The sequence below is a fragment of the Vombatus ursinus genome, unplaced genomic scaffold, assembly GCF_900497805.2.
Source record: "Vombatus ursinus unplaced genomic scaffold, bare-nosed wombat genome assembly UNPS02014794.1, whole genome shotgun sequence".
NCBI classification, from domain to species: Eukaryota; Metazoa; Chordata; class Mammalia; order Diprotodontia; family Vombatidae; genus Vombatus; species Vombatus ursinus.
The window spans coordinates 21,616,814-21,639,532 of NW_020954572.1; the positions used below are offsets into that span (position 1 = coordinate 21,616,814).

General features: G+C 41.7%; 1 protein-coding gene across 1 annotated transcript; it reads right to left on the reverse strand.

Moving 5' to 3' along the window:
* Positions 1-11,379: 11,379 nt before the first annotated feature.
* On the reverse strand, positions 11,380-18,624 carry RPUSD2 (RNA pseudouridine synthase domain containing 2). The gene is made up of 3 exons (XM_027870028.1): positions 18,023-18,624; positions 14,431-14,727; positions 11,380-13,206 (listed from the first exon to the last, which is right to left on the reverse strand). The coding sequence occupies exons 1-3, from the start codon at positions 18,620-18,622 to the stop codon at positions 12,481-12,483; spliced, it is 1,623 nt and encodes a 540-aa protein (XP_027725829.1). The 5' UTR covers positions 18,623-18,624; the 3' UTR covers positions 11,380-12,480.
* Positions 18,625-22,719: the final 4,095 nt, after the last annotated feature.

Sequence of the window (22,719 nt, forward strand, 5' to 3'; positions counted from 1 at the left end):
CCAGAGACCTCTGATCAATTGAGTTCCCAGCTCCCCTTCAATCTAATTGATTGATTGATGAAATTGTAGGATGTAAGGGGCAGGGAACAGAGATAATGAGATATATTTATTTGTGTAGTTGTCTCTGGAAGCTCCTTGAGGGTAATGACTGTTTCATTTTTGTATTTAGAGCCCCAGGACCTAGCACAAATGTCTGGAACATATGCTTACTAAATGCTTGTTGATTAATTGACGAAAAGCTCCAGCCAAGCCTCACTCCATTCTCTCTAATCACCTCATCCACAGCCTCCCAGATAAGTATTCATGCATGCCTTCCACTCCTCCTTCACTTCCTCCAACTCTGGAACCATGTTGTTGTTCAGTCATATCTGACCCTTCATGACCCCTTGTGAGGTTTTCTTGGCCAAATACTGGAGTGGTTTGCCATTTCCTTCTCCAGCTCATTTTACAGATAAGGAAACTGAGACAAACATAGTAAAGTGACTTCTCCAGGGGACCTTTAGGCACTTGTCTGAAAATCCATGGAGTAAATAACACTGGAACTAGAAACAAAGGGTCATAGGTCAGAAGGGCTCTGTCACATCTGGTAGGTAACTCCCCCTAGATGCCTTCCTTGTGCAGATCACTTATATAGGAGGGAAAGGTATTGATGCATACCCTTTGATTTGTCTCAGAGCAAGTGAGCATCAATGATCTAATCCTGAAGAACTGGAGAGTTAAGTCAAGTGAGAGGAAATGGAGTCTGGGGAGAAGGGGAGAAGGGGCCACAAATGAATTCTCCAAATTGGTTTGGTTCAGTCTTTGTCATGCAATTGGCAAGGCCCAAAGCAGCATTCTCCTAAGAAGGGCAGGTCCTGGAAAACCCATAGACCAAAACCAAATCAATTCAAATTACTGCAACCAACATTTATCAATCCGCTCTTCTGTGCACCTTGTGTTAGGTGATAAGAGTACAAAGGCAAAGAGGAAATAGTCCCCATCCTCCCTTGTGAACCTTATAGGAGATATGACATACACACAGATAAATAAATATAAGCCATATATGAAGTTATACAAAGTAATTTCAAGAGAGAAAGACCACTTACAACTGGGAGAGGAAAGTCAAAAAAGGTCTTTTTTTTCTCTCTGGCATTTACATAGTGTTTTAAGGTTTGTAAAGTGCTTTACAAATATTGTCTAATTTGAGCCACACAACAATTCTGGGAGGTGGGTGTTATTATTATCCCCATTTATACAGATGAGAAAATTGAAGCAGACAGAAGTTAAGTGACTAGTGATTAGAGTGTTAGGCCTGAAGTCAGGAAGACCTGAGTTCAAATGCAGCCTCAGATACCTACTAGTTGTATGATTCGGGAAAAGTCACTTAACTTCTGTCTGACTCAATTCCCTTAACTGTAAAATAGAGATAATGTTAGCACCTACCTCTCAGGGTTGTTGTGAAAATAAAATGAGATGTTATTTGTAAGACATCATTTAAATGATAGCTAATAGTAATAGTTCTAAAAGTCGGAGACCACGTTTGAACTCAGATCTTTCCGCCTCCAGGGCTAATAGTCTATCTACCCCACTATTTAGCTGTCTCTTGAAGGAGGTGATAGCTGTGCTTTGAAGGAACTCAGGCAGAACCCTTTCTATTGTATTACCATGGTCCTCTCTTGATGCTTAATGTTTCTCAACATGGCAATATTTCCTTCTTTTCAGTACTAGGGAGGGTGGTAGTGTTAGGAAATGACAGGCTAAGAAAAGAACTTATTTTCTAAGAGTGCAGAAGTGATAGAAACAGGAGATAAAATGGAGTACAATGCAAAATGTACTAATTTGGATTTGCAGCACCTGGGTTCAAATCCTAGCCCTATTATTTAACTACCTTTAAGACCTTGAGCTTAACTTACCTGGGCCACAATTACTTTAACTGTTGGGCTCAATCAATGAGTCCCCTCTAGATATATGACCCTATGAAATTGTTTATTTGGGGCACCCTGGTACTTTTACTGCTATGTGATCTATTCTCACATTTCAATACTCACATAAATTATAAGTAGATAGATAGATAATTTTAAAGTTAGGATTCTGCTGTGGGAGAGGAAGAAGAGCAATTCAAACATGGCGGATCATTTGTACAAAGCTATAGAAGTGAGAGGGGAAATTGTGTACTGTATCTATTGTGCCAATTTTACTGAAACAGAGAATTGTGTGTACTGTGAAACATGACTACAAAGGTAAACAAAGAACCAGATTGTGGAAGGCTTTAAATGCCACGTTGAGGATTAATTTTATTCTAGAACCGATCGGGAACTGCAGAAAATTTTTCATTAGGGAAGTGACAGGACCAGATTTGTGTTTAAAGAGTATCAATTTGGAGGGACAGCTAGGTGGTGCAGTGGATAGAGCACCAGCCTGGGAGTCAGGAGGATGTGAGCTCAAATCCGGCCTCAGACACATAACACTTACTAATTGTGTGATTCTGGGCAAGTCACTTAACCCCAATTGCCTCGCAAAATATACATATACGTGGATAGGTAGATAGATAAATTTGGTAGCTGTTTGTTGGATAGATTGGAGAGGGAAGAGTTTGAAATATGGAGACCAATTAGGAGGTTGTTGCAATACTCTAGGTAAGAGGTAACAAGAGCCTGAACTTGAAAAAAAAAAATGATGGTTTTCTAGGAGAGAGGGAGAGAGATAATATGGTGGTTTAAAAACAAAAAATATCAATAAAAAAAGTCTATCTTTTTAAAAAAGACATTCTTCGGAGAGGAGATAGGTGAGATATTGTAGAAGCAGAATCAATATGACTTGGCAATTTTCACCCAACATGGTGTGTTAAAGAGAGTGAAGAGACAAAGATGACGGCGAGATCACGAACTTAAGTGATTTGCAAGATGGTGGTGCTGCATGGGTTGGGGGGAAAATGTAATGAGTTCCATTTTGGACACATTGAGTTTGAGAAGTCTTTGGGACATTCAGGTAGAGATGTTCAGGGGACAGTTGGTGATGTGGGCCTCAAATTTAAAAGATTAGAATTAGATGTATACGTTTGGACAGTATCTGTTTAGAGATCATCAAACCCATGAGAACTGGTGAGTTTATTGAAGATTATGGAGACATTAAAGACCCAATTCCTGGGGAAATTTGCAAGCTTAAAAAATAAAAACAAAAAAAAATGAAGAAATTTGCAAGCTTAGTGGATGAGAGCATGATGATGTAAGATCCACCCAAAGAAGACAGAGGAGTGGTCAGACAGCTAAGGAAAACCAAGAGAGAAGAAGGGGAGGTGCAAGGAACATCACGCAATCACAGAATTCAGATTTGGAAGGGACCTCAGATGACATTTAATCCAACCTGCATTTGACAAGCATTCCCTACTTCCTCACAACTAACAAGTGGTCATACAGTCAGTGCCCAAAATTCTCCAATGCGAGGGAACCTTTCACCTTCAAAGGTAGCTCATTCCCCTTTTGGATAGTTCTAATTGTTTGGAGGTTTCTCCAGACAACAGTCCTAAGTTTGTCTCTGACTTCTACCCCTTATTTCTGGTTCTGTCTTCTGGAGCCAGACAGAACAAGTCTACACAACAACCCTTGAACGCAGTCAGCATATCCTCCCAAGTCTTCTCTTATCTAAGCATTCTGTTTACAGGATTACAGGATTTACAGGACCAGTGTTCAAATTCTAGCCTTACTATTTAACTACCTTTGAGATTTTTGAGCTTAATTTACCTGGGACACAATTATTTTAGCTGTTGGACTCAATGAACTCTAAAGTCCCCTCTGGATCTATGATCCAATTGTTATAAAGAAGACCCCAGACTCAATTCGGAAGACTGGTGTCTCAAAGACTTTTTATTAAAGAGGTTGAAGTTTGACCTTTTGATTCTCTTGAGAAACAGGCACACCCTCCTTTGAAGGGGAGAGGGCACTGAGTATAGAAGCAAGAGTAAGCTTTATAGTTAGAAATTGCCTACCTCCTCCCTTCTGAATCAGGATTGGCCCTAATCCTTCTGGGTTACAATCTTCCTTATATGCCCTGTTCATATATTTTATATACATGTGAACCCCACCCGTTAACATACATTTTGTGCCTAGAGTTGTGTTGTCACTCCCCCCGCCCAATGGAGAAGTAAGCCTGTCTGTGCTGATATCTTATCTACTTTATCTACTTATGTGGAAAGTTAACTCTTTTATTTCTCACACTATCAAATTGTTTATTTGGAGCACCCAGTACTTTTACTGCTAAGTGATCTATTAACACATCTTAAACATCTCATTTCTTCCAATGATCCTCAGATGACATGGATCCAAGGCTTTTTACCATCCTGGTGCCTGCTTTGAAAATCTTCCATCACATCAATATCCTTGAAGTATGTTGCCCAGAACCAAACACAATACTCCAGATGAGGACTGAATAGGGCAGAGTATAGAGGAATTCTCACCTTCTTATTTCTGCAATCTATGCTTCTCCTAACAGTTAAAGATCACATCAGCTCTTTTGGTTGCCACATTACACTGTTGACTCATATAATGGGGAAGGGAATAAGTATTTACATTTAGCATCCTACTATGTGCCAGGTATTGTACTAAGCACTTTACAAATATCTCATTTGAGCCTTATGACAACCCTGGGAGGAAGGCATTATTATGATCCCCATTTTATAGCTGAGAAAACTGAGGCAAAAGTTAAGTGATTTGCCCAGGGTGGCACAGATAGCTACTATCCACTATCCACTGGGCTACATAAAATCCCTAGATTTTTTTTTCTGAGCCATGGAACCATGCCTTCCCAATACTGTACTTCTGAAGTTGATCTTTAGAACCCAATTGTAAGGCTTTACATTTGCCTAATTTGCAACCATTTATGCCAAATGTCAAAAGCTGCAGTAAGATCAGATGAAAGGAGGACTGAGAACAAATCAGTTCTCTCCCTTCCTACTGAGATTAAATCCAGTTCATCCCAAAATCTCCTAGACATTTATACAAAGGTCAAAGGGATTCCTCATGGTCTTTGGGACCAAAGGTGACTCATGTTTATCCAGATCTCCCTTGAGATGTGTGTGTGGTGGGGGTGGGGGGGAGGCAGGGGGGAGTCGGGGGGAATTTTACTCAATAGTGTCAAAGATCTCATCAAGTTCTAACATTCTGTGGTTCTTGTTAATTACGTGGGCCTGTGTCTCAAGGACTGCAAACTCCTTGAGGGCAGGGGCTGTTTTATATATTCTATATGCTTTTAACACCTGCCTGACAAGGCGCTCAACACCCATTGAAAGACTAATAATGCTTAACAGGAGGAAGGTGAAACAGTACAGTGCTAACTTCTTGAGGATAGGAATGGTTTGTTTTGTTTTGGTTTTTTTTGTCTGAAGCCTACCATAGTGCTGGGCACAGAGTAGTCACTTAATAAATGCATGTTGAATTGAATTGAATTAGGAAGGAAATGGAGGTAAATGTAAATCAAGAGTAAAAGGAGAGTTTAGGATTTAATAGCTAAAATGTAAGAGAAATAGCCAGGGGTTCCTGAAGACATCTTTTATTTATCATCCTACAAAGCACTAGGCTTTGGGGTGTGTCTTTGTTCCATGGCTGATGTTGTTATGTACTGGACTCACTACACACACAACCCTAGAGGTCCAGATATTCTTAGTAAAAAGGAGATGGCCATCACAGAAAGAAACAAGAAGGAAAGCCAGAAGGAGACAAGGGCAGCCTCCAGGTACACGTTGAAGCTGTTCTATATTTATAAGGAAAAGCAAACAATCCTTGAAAGAGTGGTGGTTTCATGTCTAATCCTTTCTTTATTCCACTTTGAATGTGGAAGTGCACATTTTATTTGGTATTTAAAGAAATATGCATCCCCAGGACAGGAATACAAGGGGTCCTGATCTCGTTAGCTCCTCTCCTCACACGTTCCCACACTCCAGACTTCTACCTTTTAGAATCCGATGCTTTCAAGATTCAGGTCCTCCTGACTCCAGCCAGGGCTGGTACTCTATCCACTGCGCCACCTAGCTGTCCCTTTCTTTGAGATTCAGCTCAGGTGCTATCATTTACACAAGGATTCCCTGATTCCCCCATGGTCCATGACTCTTTAGTGCCCTTCACTCCATCTCATCTCCTACAAACAATCAGTTGGCAAGTTGTTTCAATTCTAGCTCCAAAATATGTTTTGTCTCTCTCCCTTTCTCTTTACTCACATGGCCACCTCCTCTAATCCAGAACCTCATCATCTCAGTCTTGGATTATTAGAATAGTCTCCTAAATGACTGGCTTCCAGCATATCCCCCTTTCTAATCCACCCTTGACCCAGCTGTTAAATATGTTTCTAAAGCACAAATGGGGACATGTCCCTCTCTTACTAAATCTCCCTATTTCCTCTAGGATAAAATATAAACTCTTCAGGTTGGCATTTAAAGCCCTTCACTGCATAGCTCCAGCTTACACATTATGTTCCCTTATGCACTTTACACCGGAGCCAGACAGGTCTTGCTGTGCCTGGCAGTCAATAGTCTAACTCCCGCCTCAGCATCTTTGCAAAGGCTATCATCTTTCCTTTCCTCCTCCTCAGCCTGACTTCCTTGAAGGTTTAGCTCATGTTCTACCTCCCAAGGAAGACTGTCCTGGGCTGCTTATAGCTATCAGGACTCCCTCCTCAAATAATCATATACGTCTCTGGGCCTCAGTTTCCATCTCTGTAAATGAATAAGATGGTTTATACAAAATGATCTTCAAGGTCCCTCACAGCTCTAAATTCCATAATTTTTTTTTTAAGTGAGGCAATCAGGGTAAAGTGACTTGCCCAAGGTCACACAGTTAGTACATTAAATTCCATGATTCTATGTCTATATTTGTATGCCTAGGATCACAGATTGAGAGTTTGAAGAGATTTCAGAGGGTACCAAGTCTCTGAAGCTCAGAGAAGTTACTGAGGTCATGTAGATAAATGTATCCTTTCAGTTGAATTAAGCTCCTTTGGGTTACCAACTCATTTTTATTTCGCCACCTAGCACAACGTTTTGGGCTAGCCCCCAGCAGGTGCCTAACACATGCCTGTTGGACTGGATACCAATCCAACTGGATACCATACACAATAGTATACTTTGTTATTGTTGTTCAGTTATGTCTGACTCTTTGTGACCCTATAGACCACAGCATTCCAATGCTTTCCATGGGATTTTCTAGGTAAGGATACTAGAGTGGTTTGCCATTTCTTTCTCCAGTGGATTAAGACAAGCAGAGGTCAAATGACTTTTCCAGGGTCACACAGCTAATAAGTGTGTGAGGCTGGATCTGAACTCAGGTCTTCCTGACTCTAGCACCAGGACCCTATCCACTGAGCCATCTAGCTGCCTAATAGCATATCAGGCACCTACAAAAACAAAATAAAACATTTCCTGCCATCAAGCTAACACTGTAATGGCAGGACAGGAAGGATACACAGATAAGCAAGTATAAAATTTTAAGAGTAAATATATAATTTTAAGGAGAGAGCTCTGCAAATTGGGGATCAGTGAGGAATTCAGTGTACAGTGCACTTACCTTTATGTCACTCAGGTTGGCACACTTGGAGTCATTTTCAACCCTACACTCTCCTTCTTCCCTATCCCTGTCACCCACCTTTCTATACCCCCTACAATCAGCTGTCAAAATGTGTCCATTCTATTGTGCACTTGATCCTTTCTCTCTAGTTACATAACTACCACCTACTTTAGGCCCTCAATCAATATTTTTAAAAGTGTCTACTGTGTGCCAGGCACTGTGCTAAGTGCTAGGGATACAAAAAGAGGCCTTCAAGAGCTTACAATACAATACAAAAACAAATATAGACAAAGCAAGCTATATACAGGATAAATAGGAGATAATTAAGAGTACTAGAATTTAGAGGGATTGCACAAGTCTTCCAGTAGAAGGTAGGATTTTAGTTGGGATTTAAGGGAAGCCAGGGAGGTCAATAGTCAGAGGAGAGGACGGAGAGAATTCCCAGACAGAATGCCTGAAGTTGAGATGGAGTGTCTTGTTTGTGAAACAGCAGAAGGCCAGAGGCACTGGACTGAAGAGTATGCATTGGGGAGTAGGGTGTAAGAAGACTGGAAAGTTAGGAGGGGACTGGGATTCTATGAAAGGTTCTGAACACCAAGCAGAGCAGTTTGTATTTGACCCAGGTGGCAACAGGAAGCCACTGGACTTTATTAAGCAGAGAGGCAATATGGTTGGACTAGAATTTTGGGAAAATCACATTGATGGCTAACTAAAAGATGAATTGGAGGGGAGAAAGACTTTAGGCAGGGTAACCCATCAGCAGGCTTTTGCTTTCCTCTCTGGCCTATTTGCTTTCAATCTTTCCTCTCCAAATAAAATTTCCACACAACTGCCAATCTTTGTAAAGCACAAGTGTGACCATATCACGCCCCTCTGCAAGAACCTTCAGTGGTTCCCTACTGACTCTAGGATGAAAAGAAGTTCCTTATCTTTTGCATACTGAATCCTCCCACAATCTGGCTGTAGGCTAACTTCCCATATTTCACATTATTCCTCTTCACTCACTAGGTTCCACATTCAATTTACTGTTCTCACACATTATATTCCCATCTTTCGCTGTTACGTCTCTGTACGAGTTGTCTTCCATGCTTGGAATTCACTCTCCTAACCACCACCTTTTAGAATCCATCTTCCTTCAAGACTTGGCTAGGGTACAACCTCCTACATAGAGGTTTTAAAAGATACCCTTCTCCTCGTGGATTAGTGTTTCTCCCATCAAAAAAAATTATTTTGTATTTGCATGGTATGTTATATTTACCTATGCACATGTTATCTTCATGACTATTTTGTTTGTCTTTGTATCCCCCCTTACCTTGCACAGTGCTTTCAACATTACAAACAACAATGGCTTTCCAGGGTAGCTAGCACTAAAGCCACACCTTGAAGGAAGTGATTCTGAGAGGCAGAAATGAGTGACATGATGGAAAATCCTATCCATATCCAGAGAAAGAACTATAGAGCCTGAATGCAGATGGAAGCATACTATTGTCTCTTTTTGTTTTTTCTTTCCCATGGTTTTCCCCTTTTGTTCTGATTCTTCTTTCACGACTAATGTGGAAATGTTTAATATGATTGTACGTGTATAGTCTATATCAGATTTCATGCCACCTTGAAGAGGGGAGAAAATTTAGAACTCAAAATCTTATAAAAGTGAATGCTGAAAACTAATAAATTTTTTTAAATGAGTGAGTGACTTCTAGTCATAGGGAATGGGTTAGGAAAATATAAACAGGCAGGAGAAAGAGTTTAGGGAACAGCTGGCATCGCAATTTGGCTGGAACATACTTCGTGAAGGGGAGTAATGTGATACAAAGCTCAAAATGTGGGTCAAAGCCAGATCTTGGAGGGCCTTAAATGCTGAGGCTGTTTGCATTTCATGCCAGAGGTAATGGGGAACCATGAAAGGCTCTTGAGTTAAGGATATGACCTAGTCAGAGCTATGTTGTAGGGAGATTCTTTTGGATGGATTGGAGAAGGGAGAGTTGGAAGCAGGGAAACCAAACAGTCTAATTAATAGTCTAGGTCAGTAGTGTCAAATTCAAATAGAAACAGGTGCCACTAAACCCTATAGACCACATATTGACGTAGAAATCCACGTATCGACAGTATGTTTTATTGCATTTTTATTTATTTTGTTAAATATTTTTCAATCATATTTTAATCTGGTTCAGTCTGCCCTCGGGAGTGTTGTGGGCTGCATGTGGCCTGCATGTGGCCTGACCACCTCTGGTCTAGGCTACAAATACTAAGGGTGGTGGCAGTCTTCTACTGCTTGCTGAATTTTAACTGAATGCTTCATTGGGGTGCTGAGGTGATCCTGGGTTCCCAAAAGCTGTGCTAAGAAAAGGTGGCAGGTCCTCGTATGTATATAACTGTTATTAGAGGCTTAATAAATGCTTGTCGGGGCAGCTAGATGGCTCAGTGGATAGAGTACCAGCCCTGAAGTCAGGAGGACCGGAGTTCAAATCCGGTCTCAGATCAGACACTTGACATTTACTAGCTGTGTGACCCTGGGCAAGTCACTTAACCCCAATTGCCTAAAAAACAAAAAACAATAAATGCTTGTCTATTACATGAACTGATGCTGAGTGAAGTGAGCAGATACCAGGAAAACATTGTACATAGTAACAGCAACATTATGCTACGATCAACTATGACAGATTTAGCTCTTCTCAGCAGTACAATGATCCAAGACAATTCTAAAAGACTTGTGATGGAAAATGCTATCCATATTCAGAGAAAGAACTATGGATTCCAAATACAGATCAAAGCATACTATTTTCACTCTTTTTTTGTTTTTCTTGGTTTTTCCCTTTTGTTCTGATTCTTCTTTCACAACGTAACTAATGTGGAAATATATTTAACGTGATTGTACATGCATAACCTATATCAGATTGCTTGCTGTCTTGGGGAGGGGGGAAGGAGAAAAATTTGGAACTCAAATATTACAAAAATTAATGTTGAAAATTATCTTTACATGTAATTGGAAAAAAAATACTATTAAGTGCAAAAAAAATTTTAAAAATGCTTGTCTACCTAAGTATCTAAGAGGCTCATCACCAGGGGGCTGAGCACCTGGGAGGATGAATTATTATTATTATTTTTTTTTGCAAAGCTGTTTTGAGACACTGTTGGTGTCTCACCCCACTGAATAGTTGCAATCTGCATCAGTGGAAGATGGCCCACAATTGACAAAACTAAGGATTCTTAAGTATCAAATAAATGCTAATACTTAGCCAACACCCACCTCACTCCATCAGTCCAAACCATCCCAACTTGTAACCCACACATATATAATATGCACATAAATGCCTTTCTCCCTGGGGCACAAATGTGATGTCATGACTTGCAAGTGAACTGGATTTAAGTAAGGCAGGGCTGTGCAAAGTCCCCAGCCTCACTCTCTTCCCAGGAGCCAACTGGGTCCAATTGCAAGATACTGATCAGGATGCCTGGAGGTGGTCCAGGATGCAGTGGGAGACCTTGGCATTTTTAAGCTAAGGTCTTTTCCAGGTCTCAGTCTGTCTGAGGCAATGTCCATTCAGTGATTAAGCGGAGGTAAAAAATGAGGCAAAAAATGACCTCTCTTACCGACTCAAAAAAAAAAAATCAAATTGGGAGGGGAAGACACACAGGGACTCCTACCCCACATAACTAATACTCAATATGTAGAGCCAACTAGTCAGTGGGGGGAGGGGAGGGGGGGAACAGGGACAGACTCGGAAACAGCCCCAAGACCACTGTTGATGGAGCTGTGAATTGTTATAACTACTCTGAAAATCAATTTGGCATTCTGTGAGAAGAGTCAGAGTAGCCTAGACTGAGAGCTAAGAAGGGAGTTCAGGGCATGTCTAGTCCAACTCTTGTATTTTACTGATGAAAAAGATGAGGCCCAATACAGATTTAAGCGACTGGCCCAAGATCATATAAGCAGAGAGCAGATATTTGAACTTGGGTCCTCTGACTCTCAATCTATTGATCTTTCTACTTTTTGTCACCTGGTTACATACCCTCGGACCACATGATTCCACTACTGAGAACATACCTAGGTCCCATCCAAGCCAAAATATTTACAGAAGCAAAAAACTGGCAACAAAAATAGGGGCCTAATGATTAGGGAACAGAAGAACTGTGGTACACATGGAATATTACTGTACTATAAAGAATGGTGAGGAATTCAGAGCTCATCGGGACTGCTGTGTGAACTGATAACAGTGCAAAGAAAATAGAACCAGGAGAACCACATTACTGTAAATGACAACAGACCTAGGGTCGAATACAATGACCAATGTTAGTTCCTGATGACTGCAGTTGGGACACCTCCCCTTGGTGGAGAATGTGGGGCCTGGGAACTGTTATATAATCTGTCATTGGCAGTTATGCTTAATAGTTTTTTTTGTTGGGGTAGAGGGATAGATGGACACACAATTGGGAGATGATCATGGTGTGAAAAGAAAAATGCATTTAAAAAATATTTCCTACTTGACTAAAATAGCATTTCACAAACCTAGGTGCTATACTACATATACCTAGAGAAACAGGAACCATATCACAGTGGAAGGGACAAAAACTTTCTGCAGGAGGGAGAAAAGTTCTGCTTGCATAGCAAGGAAGGCTGAAGGGATCCAGGTACAGCCACAGGGTATGGGACCAAGCAGCAGCACCTGAAAGCTCAGAAAATAACCCCCAAAGCAGAGACACCGGGAAGGAACACTTTCAGAATTAAGAGATGCCAAAACTCTGGCTGGAGGCAGGATGGCAAATGAGGTATATAATTTCCCCTTTGCTCTGAAAAAGAACAAACTTTTTCAAAGCCCAAGACTCCTCCTTTTTAGCTCCTGAGTGCCAACAGAGAACGTCCACTTTCCCTTTCTAAGAGGGGCTAGCCACAGTAGCTCTGTGAGGGATGATGGCCTGCCTCCAATGCAGAAGGCAATCCAGAACACACCCCTCAGTCTTCCTTCCAGTCATCTTGTGCCCAGGCAGGCATGGGTGAAGAGTACTCAAAGCCAGGTCCTTTATAGCGCAGGGCATGAAGGTACATCACCAGCTCCTGAGGCAAGGGGTCTTGTCTCACCAAACGGCATTCCTCACAGAGAGGGTCCATCTCTTTATTCTTAAGCCCTGACCCAGCTGCCTCCCCGGGGGCCAGCTCTGTTGTGTCCAAACCAGGGGAGGCCGCTTGGTTTGGGTCCTCAGGATCTTTTGTGGTTGCAGCATGCTCTTTCAAGTCTGGCTTGAAAAATGGGTCTGAAGGAGGTTTAAGACCCGGGGGTAGGTCCCCTTCAAAGAGATCCAGGACATCCAGGCTTTGTTTGGCCCGGTGTTCCTCCAACAGGTCCCGTAGCAGCTCATCATCTGTCTTAGGGATATGGCCACCTCGGCCCCGTGCTGGGCCCCAAGCCTCGGTGTTATAGATGGGATCATTAATGATAGGGTGGCCCAAGAACTGCAAGTGTACCCGGATTTGGTGGGTACGGCCAGTAAGAGGCCGGCACCGGACCACGCTAGAGTGACCATTGTAACTCAGCCTCTGGAATATAGTTTCACAGGGCTTGCCCTGTGGGTCCACACGGCATAGCCCCACCTTGTAGGATACCACCAAGATGGGCTCCTTGCAGGTGACTTCTTCAGCAGGGAACTCTCCTTCCACCCGGCACACATATTCTTTCTCCAGCTACAGAAGAGAAGACAAAGTCAGCAAAAAAGCTCCAGCTCTCAGATTGCCACCCTCAAGTATTCTGGGTTCACTTCTCCCACATTCAGATTCAGCAGTCCCAAGATTCTAACCACCACCTCGGAGCTTTCTGTGTCCAAGCTTCCCTATTCCTCTTAGGGCATCTCCCTTAAATCTTAGCACCCTACCCACCTGCTCCTCTGCACATTAACATTCTTTGGGGAAAAAAAAAATCAATTACTTAGTTGGTAAGTATCTTATCAGACAATGATCCAAAACAATTCAAAGGAATCACAATGAAAAATGCTATCTACCTCCAGAGGGAGAACTGATGAACTCTGATCATAGACTGAAGCATACTTGTCTCACTTTCTTTCTTTTTTCTTTTGCAACATGGCTAATATGGATATATGTTTTGCACGACTTCACAGGTGTAATTGATACAGTTTGCCTTTTCAATGGGTGGGGGAGGGACTGGAGGGAGGGCGAGAATGCAAAACTCAAAATTAAAAAAAAAGTTAAAAATACATTTATTAAAAAAAAAGAAAAATGTTTAATTTTATTGCTATCTTGTTTTTACACTTCCTTTACTTCAATGAATATCCCTCCCTCTCGCCACACTAGCAACTGTCATCATTATCCAGCAAAGCAATACATCTATAACATTCCTTTGTTACTTTGTAATGAAGAAAAAGAGAAAAAAAGTATGTCAACAAAATTCAGCAACCCATCAACTGAATCTGACAGCATATGCTATGTTCACACCCACAGTTCCCCACCTTTGCAAAAAGGGAGAGAGGTATATTTTTTCATCTCTTTTCTGCTTGGTCATTATAATTAAACAGCATTCAGTTCAGATGAACAGGTTACCTAAGAAGGTTATGCAGTCTGCTACTTCTTACTGTGTGATGTTGGGCAATTCCCTATCCTCTTATGAATCTCAGTTTCCTCATTTGTAAAATCAGGAGTTAGAACAGATGACCTCTTAGGTCCCTTCCGACTCTAAAGCTTTATGAGCCTATGATCTCCATATCTGAGCCCTCTGAAAACAACATACGATGTCGAGATTTCCAGTGCCTGGCCTTGACTAGGTGACTTGAGAAGCCCTTCCAGATGCAGAATTCAATGATCCCCTTCCCAACACTGAGCATCTGTGGGCTTACGTTGTACTCGGCCTATGAGAAGAGCACAAGTGGAGAGCACCCTGCCTGCCCGCCCGCTTACCTGCCGATCTCTAACTTGCTCATGGATACGCTCAGAGACAGCGGCCGTCTTGGCAAACATGAGCACCCCCGAGGTGAGGCGGTCCAGCCTATGCAGTGGATGCAGCTCCTTAAGCCGGTGTTCCTTGCCCAGGACAAAGATGACAGTATTGTGGCGGAAGCGACCACAAGGGTGGACGGGCATGGAAGAGGGCTTGTCCACCACCACGACTTCATCATCCTCGGCTAGCAGACGGATGGGCTCTGCTGTCACAGGGGGCTCATGCCGGTGGACGGTGTTCCGCAGGAAGTCATTGTCCTGCCAGAGACATACAAGCCTTTGAGTCAATTCAGTATCAGGCAAATGTGCACCCATTCCAGGGGGAAAAAGAGCTGAGTGTTAGGGCCACCAGAAAAGTCACTACCATTCAAGATCACAGAGTTAGGGTCAGAATGACATTAGAAGTCTTGGAGTCCAACCCTTTCATTTTTACAGATGAGGAGACTAAAGATTAAGGTCAAAGAGCTAGTAAATGTCTGAGGTAGGATTCGGACCCGGTCTTCTCAACCCCAAGTCCAGAACTCTTCCTACTATGCCACACTATCTCTCAAGGGCTTTTGTTTTAATGCTTTGTTGTTGCTCTTCTAATTATTTTTACACATTACTCATTTCCCAGTGACTTCCTGCCTTTTCATCTCCCCACATGACTTTTTCTAGTAACAAAAAAAGGACATTCAAGAAAATCTTACATTCTAACCACATCTCACATTCCCCCAACAGAACATAAGCTCCTTGTGGTAAAGGACTGCTTCATAGTTTGTCTTTGTATCCCTAACATCTATCACAGGGCCTGGCACAGGGTTAGGCACTTCATAGAGGCAAGATTGATTGACTGATGTCTGAAAACGTATACTTCATTCCAAACCTATAGCGTACTACCTACCACTTCTTTGCCAAGAAGTAGGCTTCATTATCAGTCCTCTGAAATTATAAGCAGACACTGAAACTGATCATAGCTCCTAAACCTTAAAGGGAATTCTTCAAACTGTTGACTCAACAAACATTTAAACATTTTTTTGTTGTTGTTTAGTCATTTCAGTTCTGTCTGACTCTTCATGATCTGTGTAGGGTTTTTTTTGGGCAAAGATACTGGATTGGTTTACCATTTCCTTTTCCAGCTCATTTTACAGATGAGGAACTGGGGCAAACAGGGTAAAGTGACTTGCCCAGGGTCACACAGGTAGTGTCTAAGGCTGGATATGAAATCAGATCTTTCTGATTCTAGGCCTAGAACTCTATCCACTACGTCACCTAGCTGCCCAAACATTTGTTAAGCATCTACAATGTTCTGAGAGCTGTGGTGCTAGAGATTTAAAAATTCAGATAAGGAAGTGTCAGCTCTCACAGAGCTTATATTTCCTTGGTGGAACATAACACATGGCTAATATGTTGATTTGTTTTGCTTGAATGTCTTTTTTTTTTTTTTAAACATAGCGAGGATTCTTATGGGGAGGGAGAAAACGAGAAGGTACAAAGTGACAGCGATGTTTAATAAAACATTTTAAAATGGGAGAGGTTTACAACCAAATTACTGAGAATTCCATGCTCATGAGAAATAACAGTAATCCTCAATATAAATGGGGATCAATAAGTCACACATCTCACAGGTTAGGTACGCACTGGGGCAGTCAGCAAATCAGATGCAGCCTCAGATATCTAGGTGTCTGAGAGACAGAGTTGGAAAAAATACTTCTTGCACTTAAGGAATTTACAACCTAGTTAGAGTGATGAGATATGTACAGAAAATTATAGTAAAAATCTGCAGTGATCAGTACACAGGACAGCAGAGAAGTCTAGAAGGTAGAGGGGGATGTCAGGGAAGACTTCATGGAAAGGATGGCAGCATCTGAACTGGTCTATGAAGGAGGGTAAGGATTTTAACGGGCAGGTATAAGAAGCCATTTCAGGCAAGAGGACATTACCTATCAATGTAAAGAGAGAGGAAAAGTAGCTAATAGTATAGTACACATGAAAGAGAAATAATGCGAAATAAAACTGGAAATGCAGATTGGAGGCAGATCATTCCTTATATGTTAGGAAAAAAGAATTGAAATCTTATCCTGTAGATAATGGAGAGCTATCAAAGGTCTTTGAGCTGGATCAGACCTGCATATTAGGAAAATTACTTTGGCATTGATGTAAAGGAGAGACTGGAGGTATCTATTAACTCAAAGGTGCTAATAAAGTAGGAGCAGGAAGGAAAGGATAGATGCTAGTGATAAAATCAATAAAACCTGACCACTAATTAGATGTAGGAGGTGAGAAAGATGGAACAGTTTAAAGAGGACTGATGTGTTGAGCCTATATTACTACAAAGTTACCACTGAAAGAAACAGGGAGATCAGGAGGAAAAGCAGGTTTAGGGGAAGGGTGGGAGATAAAATGACTCCATTTTGAGATGTTACACTTAAAGTGTTTAAAGCAGGAGATTGAAGCGAATATGCCCAGCAATCTGTAAACACAGATTTATGATTCTTTGGAATTTAAATTCTGGAATTTTGGAATTTAAATTCTTAGGAATTGAAGCCAATGGAATAAAAATGATTGTCAAGAGAGAGAAAAAAACCATAGAATAAAGATAAGAGATCCAGAGGATGGAGACTGGGATATACCCATCCACTCTTAAGGGAAGAGTAGAGAATAAAGAGACCTCAAAAGAATGGGCAGAAAGGAAAGGAGAAAGCCAGGAGATAGTAGTATGGTGGAAACCAGGTGATTACAGTGTCAAGGAGTAGATGTTCAGTGTCAAATGGTACATAAAGGTCAAGAAAAATGGATCTCACTTAAAAACTCATGGGAAGATGATTACTGGGTACCAGCACCATGCTAGGGTTTGGGGGCAAGAAATTCTCATGTAAGGACCATGAGGACATCTTCTAACTATTTTAGCATTAATTAGGTCATTGTTAGAACATGGCATCCAATGCTTCAAGACTTGACTGGAAAGGGAAACTCGATCCAAAAAAGAACTAGGGAAACTGCCAATCTGTCCTTATCTGTCCTTGGGAGTGTGTGAAACCCACATTATAAGGACCAGTGCTATCCAAGAGTTCAAGTTAACTACTTCACCAGTTAGTCTACTTCCCTAATCCAATTAAGCAACTTGCTCCTGCTAATTAAGAACAAGAAGGCAGAGCCACTGTTCTCAGAGCTTGCCATCTAAGGAGAACACAAGCTGTGAACGTTCCCATTGAAACAGGAAACGTATACAAGATAAAAAGTAATAATAATAGTTAGGATCTATATAGCTCTTTGCAAATATTGTCTCATTTTATCCTCACAACCACCACTCTGGGAGGTCGGTGCTATTATTATCCCCCATTATATAGATGAGGAAAGTGAGGCTAAGAGGTTAAGGGACTTGTTTGGGGGACACACTGCTAGTTAAATGTCTGCAACTGGATTGAACTCTGGTCTTCCTGAGCATTCTATCCCCTGGCGCCAACAGTGGGCGCGTTACGGAGAACACGAGGTGGAGCTCAGGGAAAGCTTTTTGAGGGGAGCCGTTTGCAATGGTCCTGGGCGTCTCCCCCTCATCTCCCAGGAGCCCCACCTTAAGAATAACGCTGAGGTCTCGAACTGGATGCTCGTTGAGGCGCAGGCGGCCGGCCCTGGCGGCCGCCTCGTAATAGGAGAGGGGGTGGGCGCGAAACTCGGTACTGTAGACGTGGAGCAAGCTGCGGCCCACCCAGCGGCCCTTGCAGTACGTCTGAAAGTCGAAGTAGTAAGGCCGCACCTTGCGCAGCCCGCCGTCGAAGTAATAGCTGGTCTCGGCGAAGTGCTGGTCGCTGAAGCTGACCCCGGCCCGCCGCTTCTTCGGGGGCGGCACGAAGCGCTCCCCGACCTGGCCCCGCCGCTTCTTCCTCCTGCCCGAGGTTGGGACCAAGGCCGGAACTAGCGCCTGCTCCTTCTCCCCGGCCGGGGGCTGCTGCTCTCCACAGGGTTCGGCGCCGCCCGGTAGCTGAAGTTCCTGCGGCTCCTCCGGGCAGCCGGAGTCTCTGTCCTTCAGGTCAAGAGCCTCGCACCCACCGCTTGCCATGATCAACCTGCAGCCTTGGGGGCTGCCCGAGAACCCCGCAAAGGTGAATCTCCGCAGGGCAAAGCGAGCTACGCCAAGCAGGCATACAGGAACCCCGGATCCTCCCAGCCACATAGCCCAGGACCGCTCGCCCACGTGGGGGACGCCTACTCCCTGGCGGCGCAAGAAGATGACGCAAATCCCTCACGAGCCAATCACTACCGCCGAATGCGGAGGCCTCGAAGAAAGCTGTCGCAGGCACAGAGACATAGAGAGCAAGTTGCGTCAATTAAGGGAGGGACATAGGAAGTCGATAGGAACCGGGCCGTTAGAGAAAGGAGCAGTCCTGGAATTTTGTGGTTGCAAGGTGATATTGCATCGCAGCCTTTCCCCACAGCGAGCTGACTTTTTAAAAAATTGTTGATACCTTTTTAAAAACAAAACAAAACAAAACAAAACAACATATTTATTTCTCCCAGTATTCCACCTCTTACAAGTAATATTTTTAAAGAAAAGAAAAAAAAAGAAAAAGGAAGAGAAAATAATAAGTAAAACCTATCAATATATTGGAAAAGTCTGAAAATGCATGACATGTTCCATATCCATGGGCCTCTCACCTCTATAAAGAAGTGGAGTGGGAAACTAGTTCACTTTTTAAATTTGGTTTGATTTGATTTTTTATTTAGTATTTTGTTTTTCTCCAGTTACATGTGAAAACAATTTTTAACATTCGTTTTTAAAACGTTGAGTTCCAAATTCTCTCCCTTCCTCTCTCCCCGCCCTACTTCTTCATTGAGAAGGCAAGCAGTTCAATATAAGTTATACATGTATAGTTATGTAAAACATATCCATAGTAGTCATGTTGTGAAAGAAAACATTAAAAAAAACCTCAAGAAAAATTTTTAAAAAGTATGCTTCAATCTGTATTCAGATACCATCAGTTCTTTCGCTGGGGATGGATAGCATTTTTCATCATAAATCCTTCAGAGTTGTCTTAGATCATTGTATTGCTGACAATAGTTAAGTCAGTCATAGCTGATCATCTTACAATATTGCTGTTACTTTGTGCACAGTACATTTTACTTTGCATCAACCCATACAAGTCTTTCCAGTCTTTTTCTGAGAGCATCCTGCTCATCATTTCTTAAAGTACAATAGTATTCCATCATAAGCACATATCACAACTTGTTCAGTCATTCCCCAATTGATGGGCATCCCCTTAATTTTTAATTCTTTGCTTCCATAAAATGAGCTGCTATAAATATTTTTGTACATATAGGTCTTTTTCCTTTTGTTTTTTATCTCTTTTGGGATACAGACCAAGGAGTGGTATTGCTGGGTCAAAAGGTGTGCATGGTTTTAAAGCCCTTTGAGCATAATTCCCAACTGCTTTATAGTATGGTTGAATCAGTTCACAACTCCACCAACAGTGCATTAATGTTTCATTGTCCCCACATCCCCTCCAACATTTGTCACTTACCTTTTCTGTCCTATTAGCCAATCTAATAGGTATGAGGTAGTACTCAGAATTGTTTTAATTTGCATTTCTCCAATCAATAGGGAATTAGAGTATTTTTTTCATATGATTATAGATAGCTTTGATTACTTCATCTGAAAACTGAACATGTCTTTTGATCGTTTATCAATTGGGGAATGGCTTTTATTTTTATAAATTTGACTCATTTCTCTGAGAAATGAGGCCTTTATCAGAGAAACTTGCTTAAATTTTTCTTTCAAAGTTACTATTGCTAACTGTATTTCCCTCCATCCTATCTACCCTCCTTCTTTATTCTATTCTCTTTCTCTTTTCATCCTGTCCCTCCTCAAAAGGGTTTAGCTTCTGATTACCCCCCTTCCCCAATCTGCCCTCCCTTCTATCACCCCCTCCTTCTTATCCCCTTTCCCTCCTACTTTCTTGTAGGGTAAGATAGATTTCTATACCCAATTGAGTATTCCCTCTTCAAGCCAATTTTGATGAGAGTAAGGTTCACTCACCCTCCCTCACCTCCTCCCTCTTCCCCTCCACTGTAAAACCTTTTTCTCCCCTCTTTAATGTGAGATAATTTACCCCATTCTACCTCTCCCTTTCCCTTTCTCCCAGTACATTCCTCTCTTACCCCCTTAATTTTATTTTTTTAGATATCATCCCTTCATATTCAATTCATACCTGTGCCCTCTGTCTATATATACTGCTTCTAACTCCCCTAATAATGAGAAAGTTCTTGCGAGTTACAAGTATCATCTTCCCATGCAGGAATGTAAACAGTTTAGCCTTATTAAGTCCCTTATGATTTCCTCTTCCTGTTTTCCTTTTTATGCTTCTCTTGAGTTTTGTTTTTGAAAGTCAAATTTTCTATTCAGCTCTGGTCTTTTCATCAAGAATGCTTAAAAGTCTTGCATCTCATTGAATATCCATTTACCCTGCCTTGAAGGATTATACTTAGTTTTGCTGGGTAGATGATTCTTGGTTGTAATCCTAGCTCCTTTGCCTTCCAGAATATCATATTACAAGCCCTTTGATCCTTTAATGTAGAAACTGCTAAATCTTGTGTTATCCTGACTGTGGCTCTACCATACTCGAATTGTGTTTTTCTGACCACTTACAATATTTTCTCCTTGATCCGGGAACTCTGGAATTTGGTTATAATATTCCTGGGAATTTTCATTTTGGGATCTCTTTCAGGAGGTGATGGGTGGATTCTTTCAATTTCTATTTTACCCTCTGGTTCAAGAATAACAGGGCAGTTTTCCTTGATAATTTCTTGAAAGATGATATTTAGGCTCTCTTTTTTTGATCATGGCTTTCAGGTAGTCCAATAATTCTTAAATTATCTCTATTTTCCAGGCTAGTTGTTTTTCCAAAGAGATATTTTGCATTGTCTTCTATTATTTCATTCTTTCATTCTTCATTATTTTCATTCATTCCATTCTTGGTTTTGTTTTATTGTTTCTTGATTTCTTATAAAGTCAATAGCTTCCATTTGCTCCATTTTAATTTTTAAGGAATTATTTTCTTCAGTGAGCTTTTGGACCTCCTTTTCCATTTGGCCAATTCTGCTTTTTAAGGCATTCTTCTCATTGGCTTTTTGGCCCTCTTTTACAATTTGGCCTAGTCTGTTTTTTAAGGTGTTATTTTCTTCAGTATTTTTTTGGGTCTCCTTTACTAAACTGTTGCCCCTTTTTTCATTATTTTCTTGTATCATTCTCATTTTTCTTCCCAATTTTTCCTCTATCTCTCTTATTTATTTTCAGAATCTTTTTTGAGCTCTTCCATGGTCTGAGACATATTTTTCTTGGAGGTTTTGGATGTAGGAACTTTGACTTCGTTGTCTTCTGAGTGTGTGTTTTGATCTTTCTTATCACCATAATAAGTTTCTATAGTCAGAGTTTTTTCCCTATCATTTGCTTATTTTTCCAGCTTATTACTTGACTTTTAGCTCTTTATTAAAGTAGCGCTCTGCTTCCAGGGTGGAGGGTGTACCTTTCCAAGCTTCAGGGGTTTTGTGCAGCTATTTTCAGAGATATTTGTAGAGACTGGTAAGTTTTCAGTTCTTCTAATGTGGTATGATCTAAGGGGAGGTGTTTACTACTCTCCTGACCTGTGCTCTGGTCTGTGAATGATGACAAGCACTCTTTTCTGCCCTGGAACTATGAGGAGGGTTCCCCCACTCCACTGTGGCTGAAAGCTCTGGTATTCTAGTGCTCCTCCTCGCCATGGGACTGCCACCCAGGATTGTGACCCAGATCTGAGTATGGGAAAAGCAACAGAGTCCTGCCTCAGTGCTAGCAAAAAGATCCCTGTAATCTTCTGATCAGTTGTTCGACCCCCTTACTGTCTGTGGGCTGAGAGCTCCAGAAACTAGCTGCTGCCACTGCCTGCTCCTAGTTTGCTGGGGCCAGATCTACACTGGTTTGGTCCAAGCTGGACTGCGTTCCTCTCTTACCTTGGTACAACAGACCTTTCCTGCCGATCTTCCAGGTTGTCTGGAGCTGGAAATTTGTTTCACTCTATCTTTTTGTGAGTTCTGCTGCCCTAGAATTTGTTTGAAGTCATTTTAAAAAGGTGTTTGGAGGGATTTGGAGGAGAACTTAGGTGAGTCCCTGCCTTTACTCTGCCATCTTGGCTCCCCCTCACTAGTTCACTTCTAAAAGTCAGTTAATGGAAGGGATGTGTAAATATAGGTATACTAATGCACTGTTGGTGGAACTGTGAACTTGTCCAACCATTATTG

Bases quoted from the DNA above. Each gene is read 5' to 3' on its own strand.
- RPUSD2 (XM_027870028.1), bottom strand. From the start codon at position 18,622: ATGTGGCTGGGAGGATCCGGGGTTCCTGTATGCCTGCTTGGCGTAGCT. The intron at 14,728-18,022 runs GTGGGGCTCCTG...TGTCTCTGGCAG, and splicing joins ACCTCAGCGTTATTCTTAAG to GACAATGACTTCCTGCGGAA. The intron at 13,207-14,430 runs GTAAGCGGGCGG...TCTCTTCTGTAG, and splicing joins AGCAAGTTAGAGATCGGCAG to CTGGAGAAAGAATATGTGTG.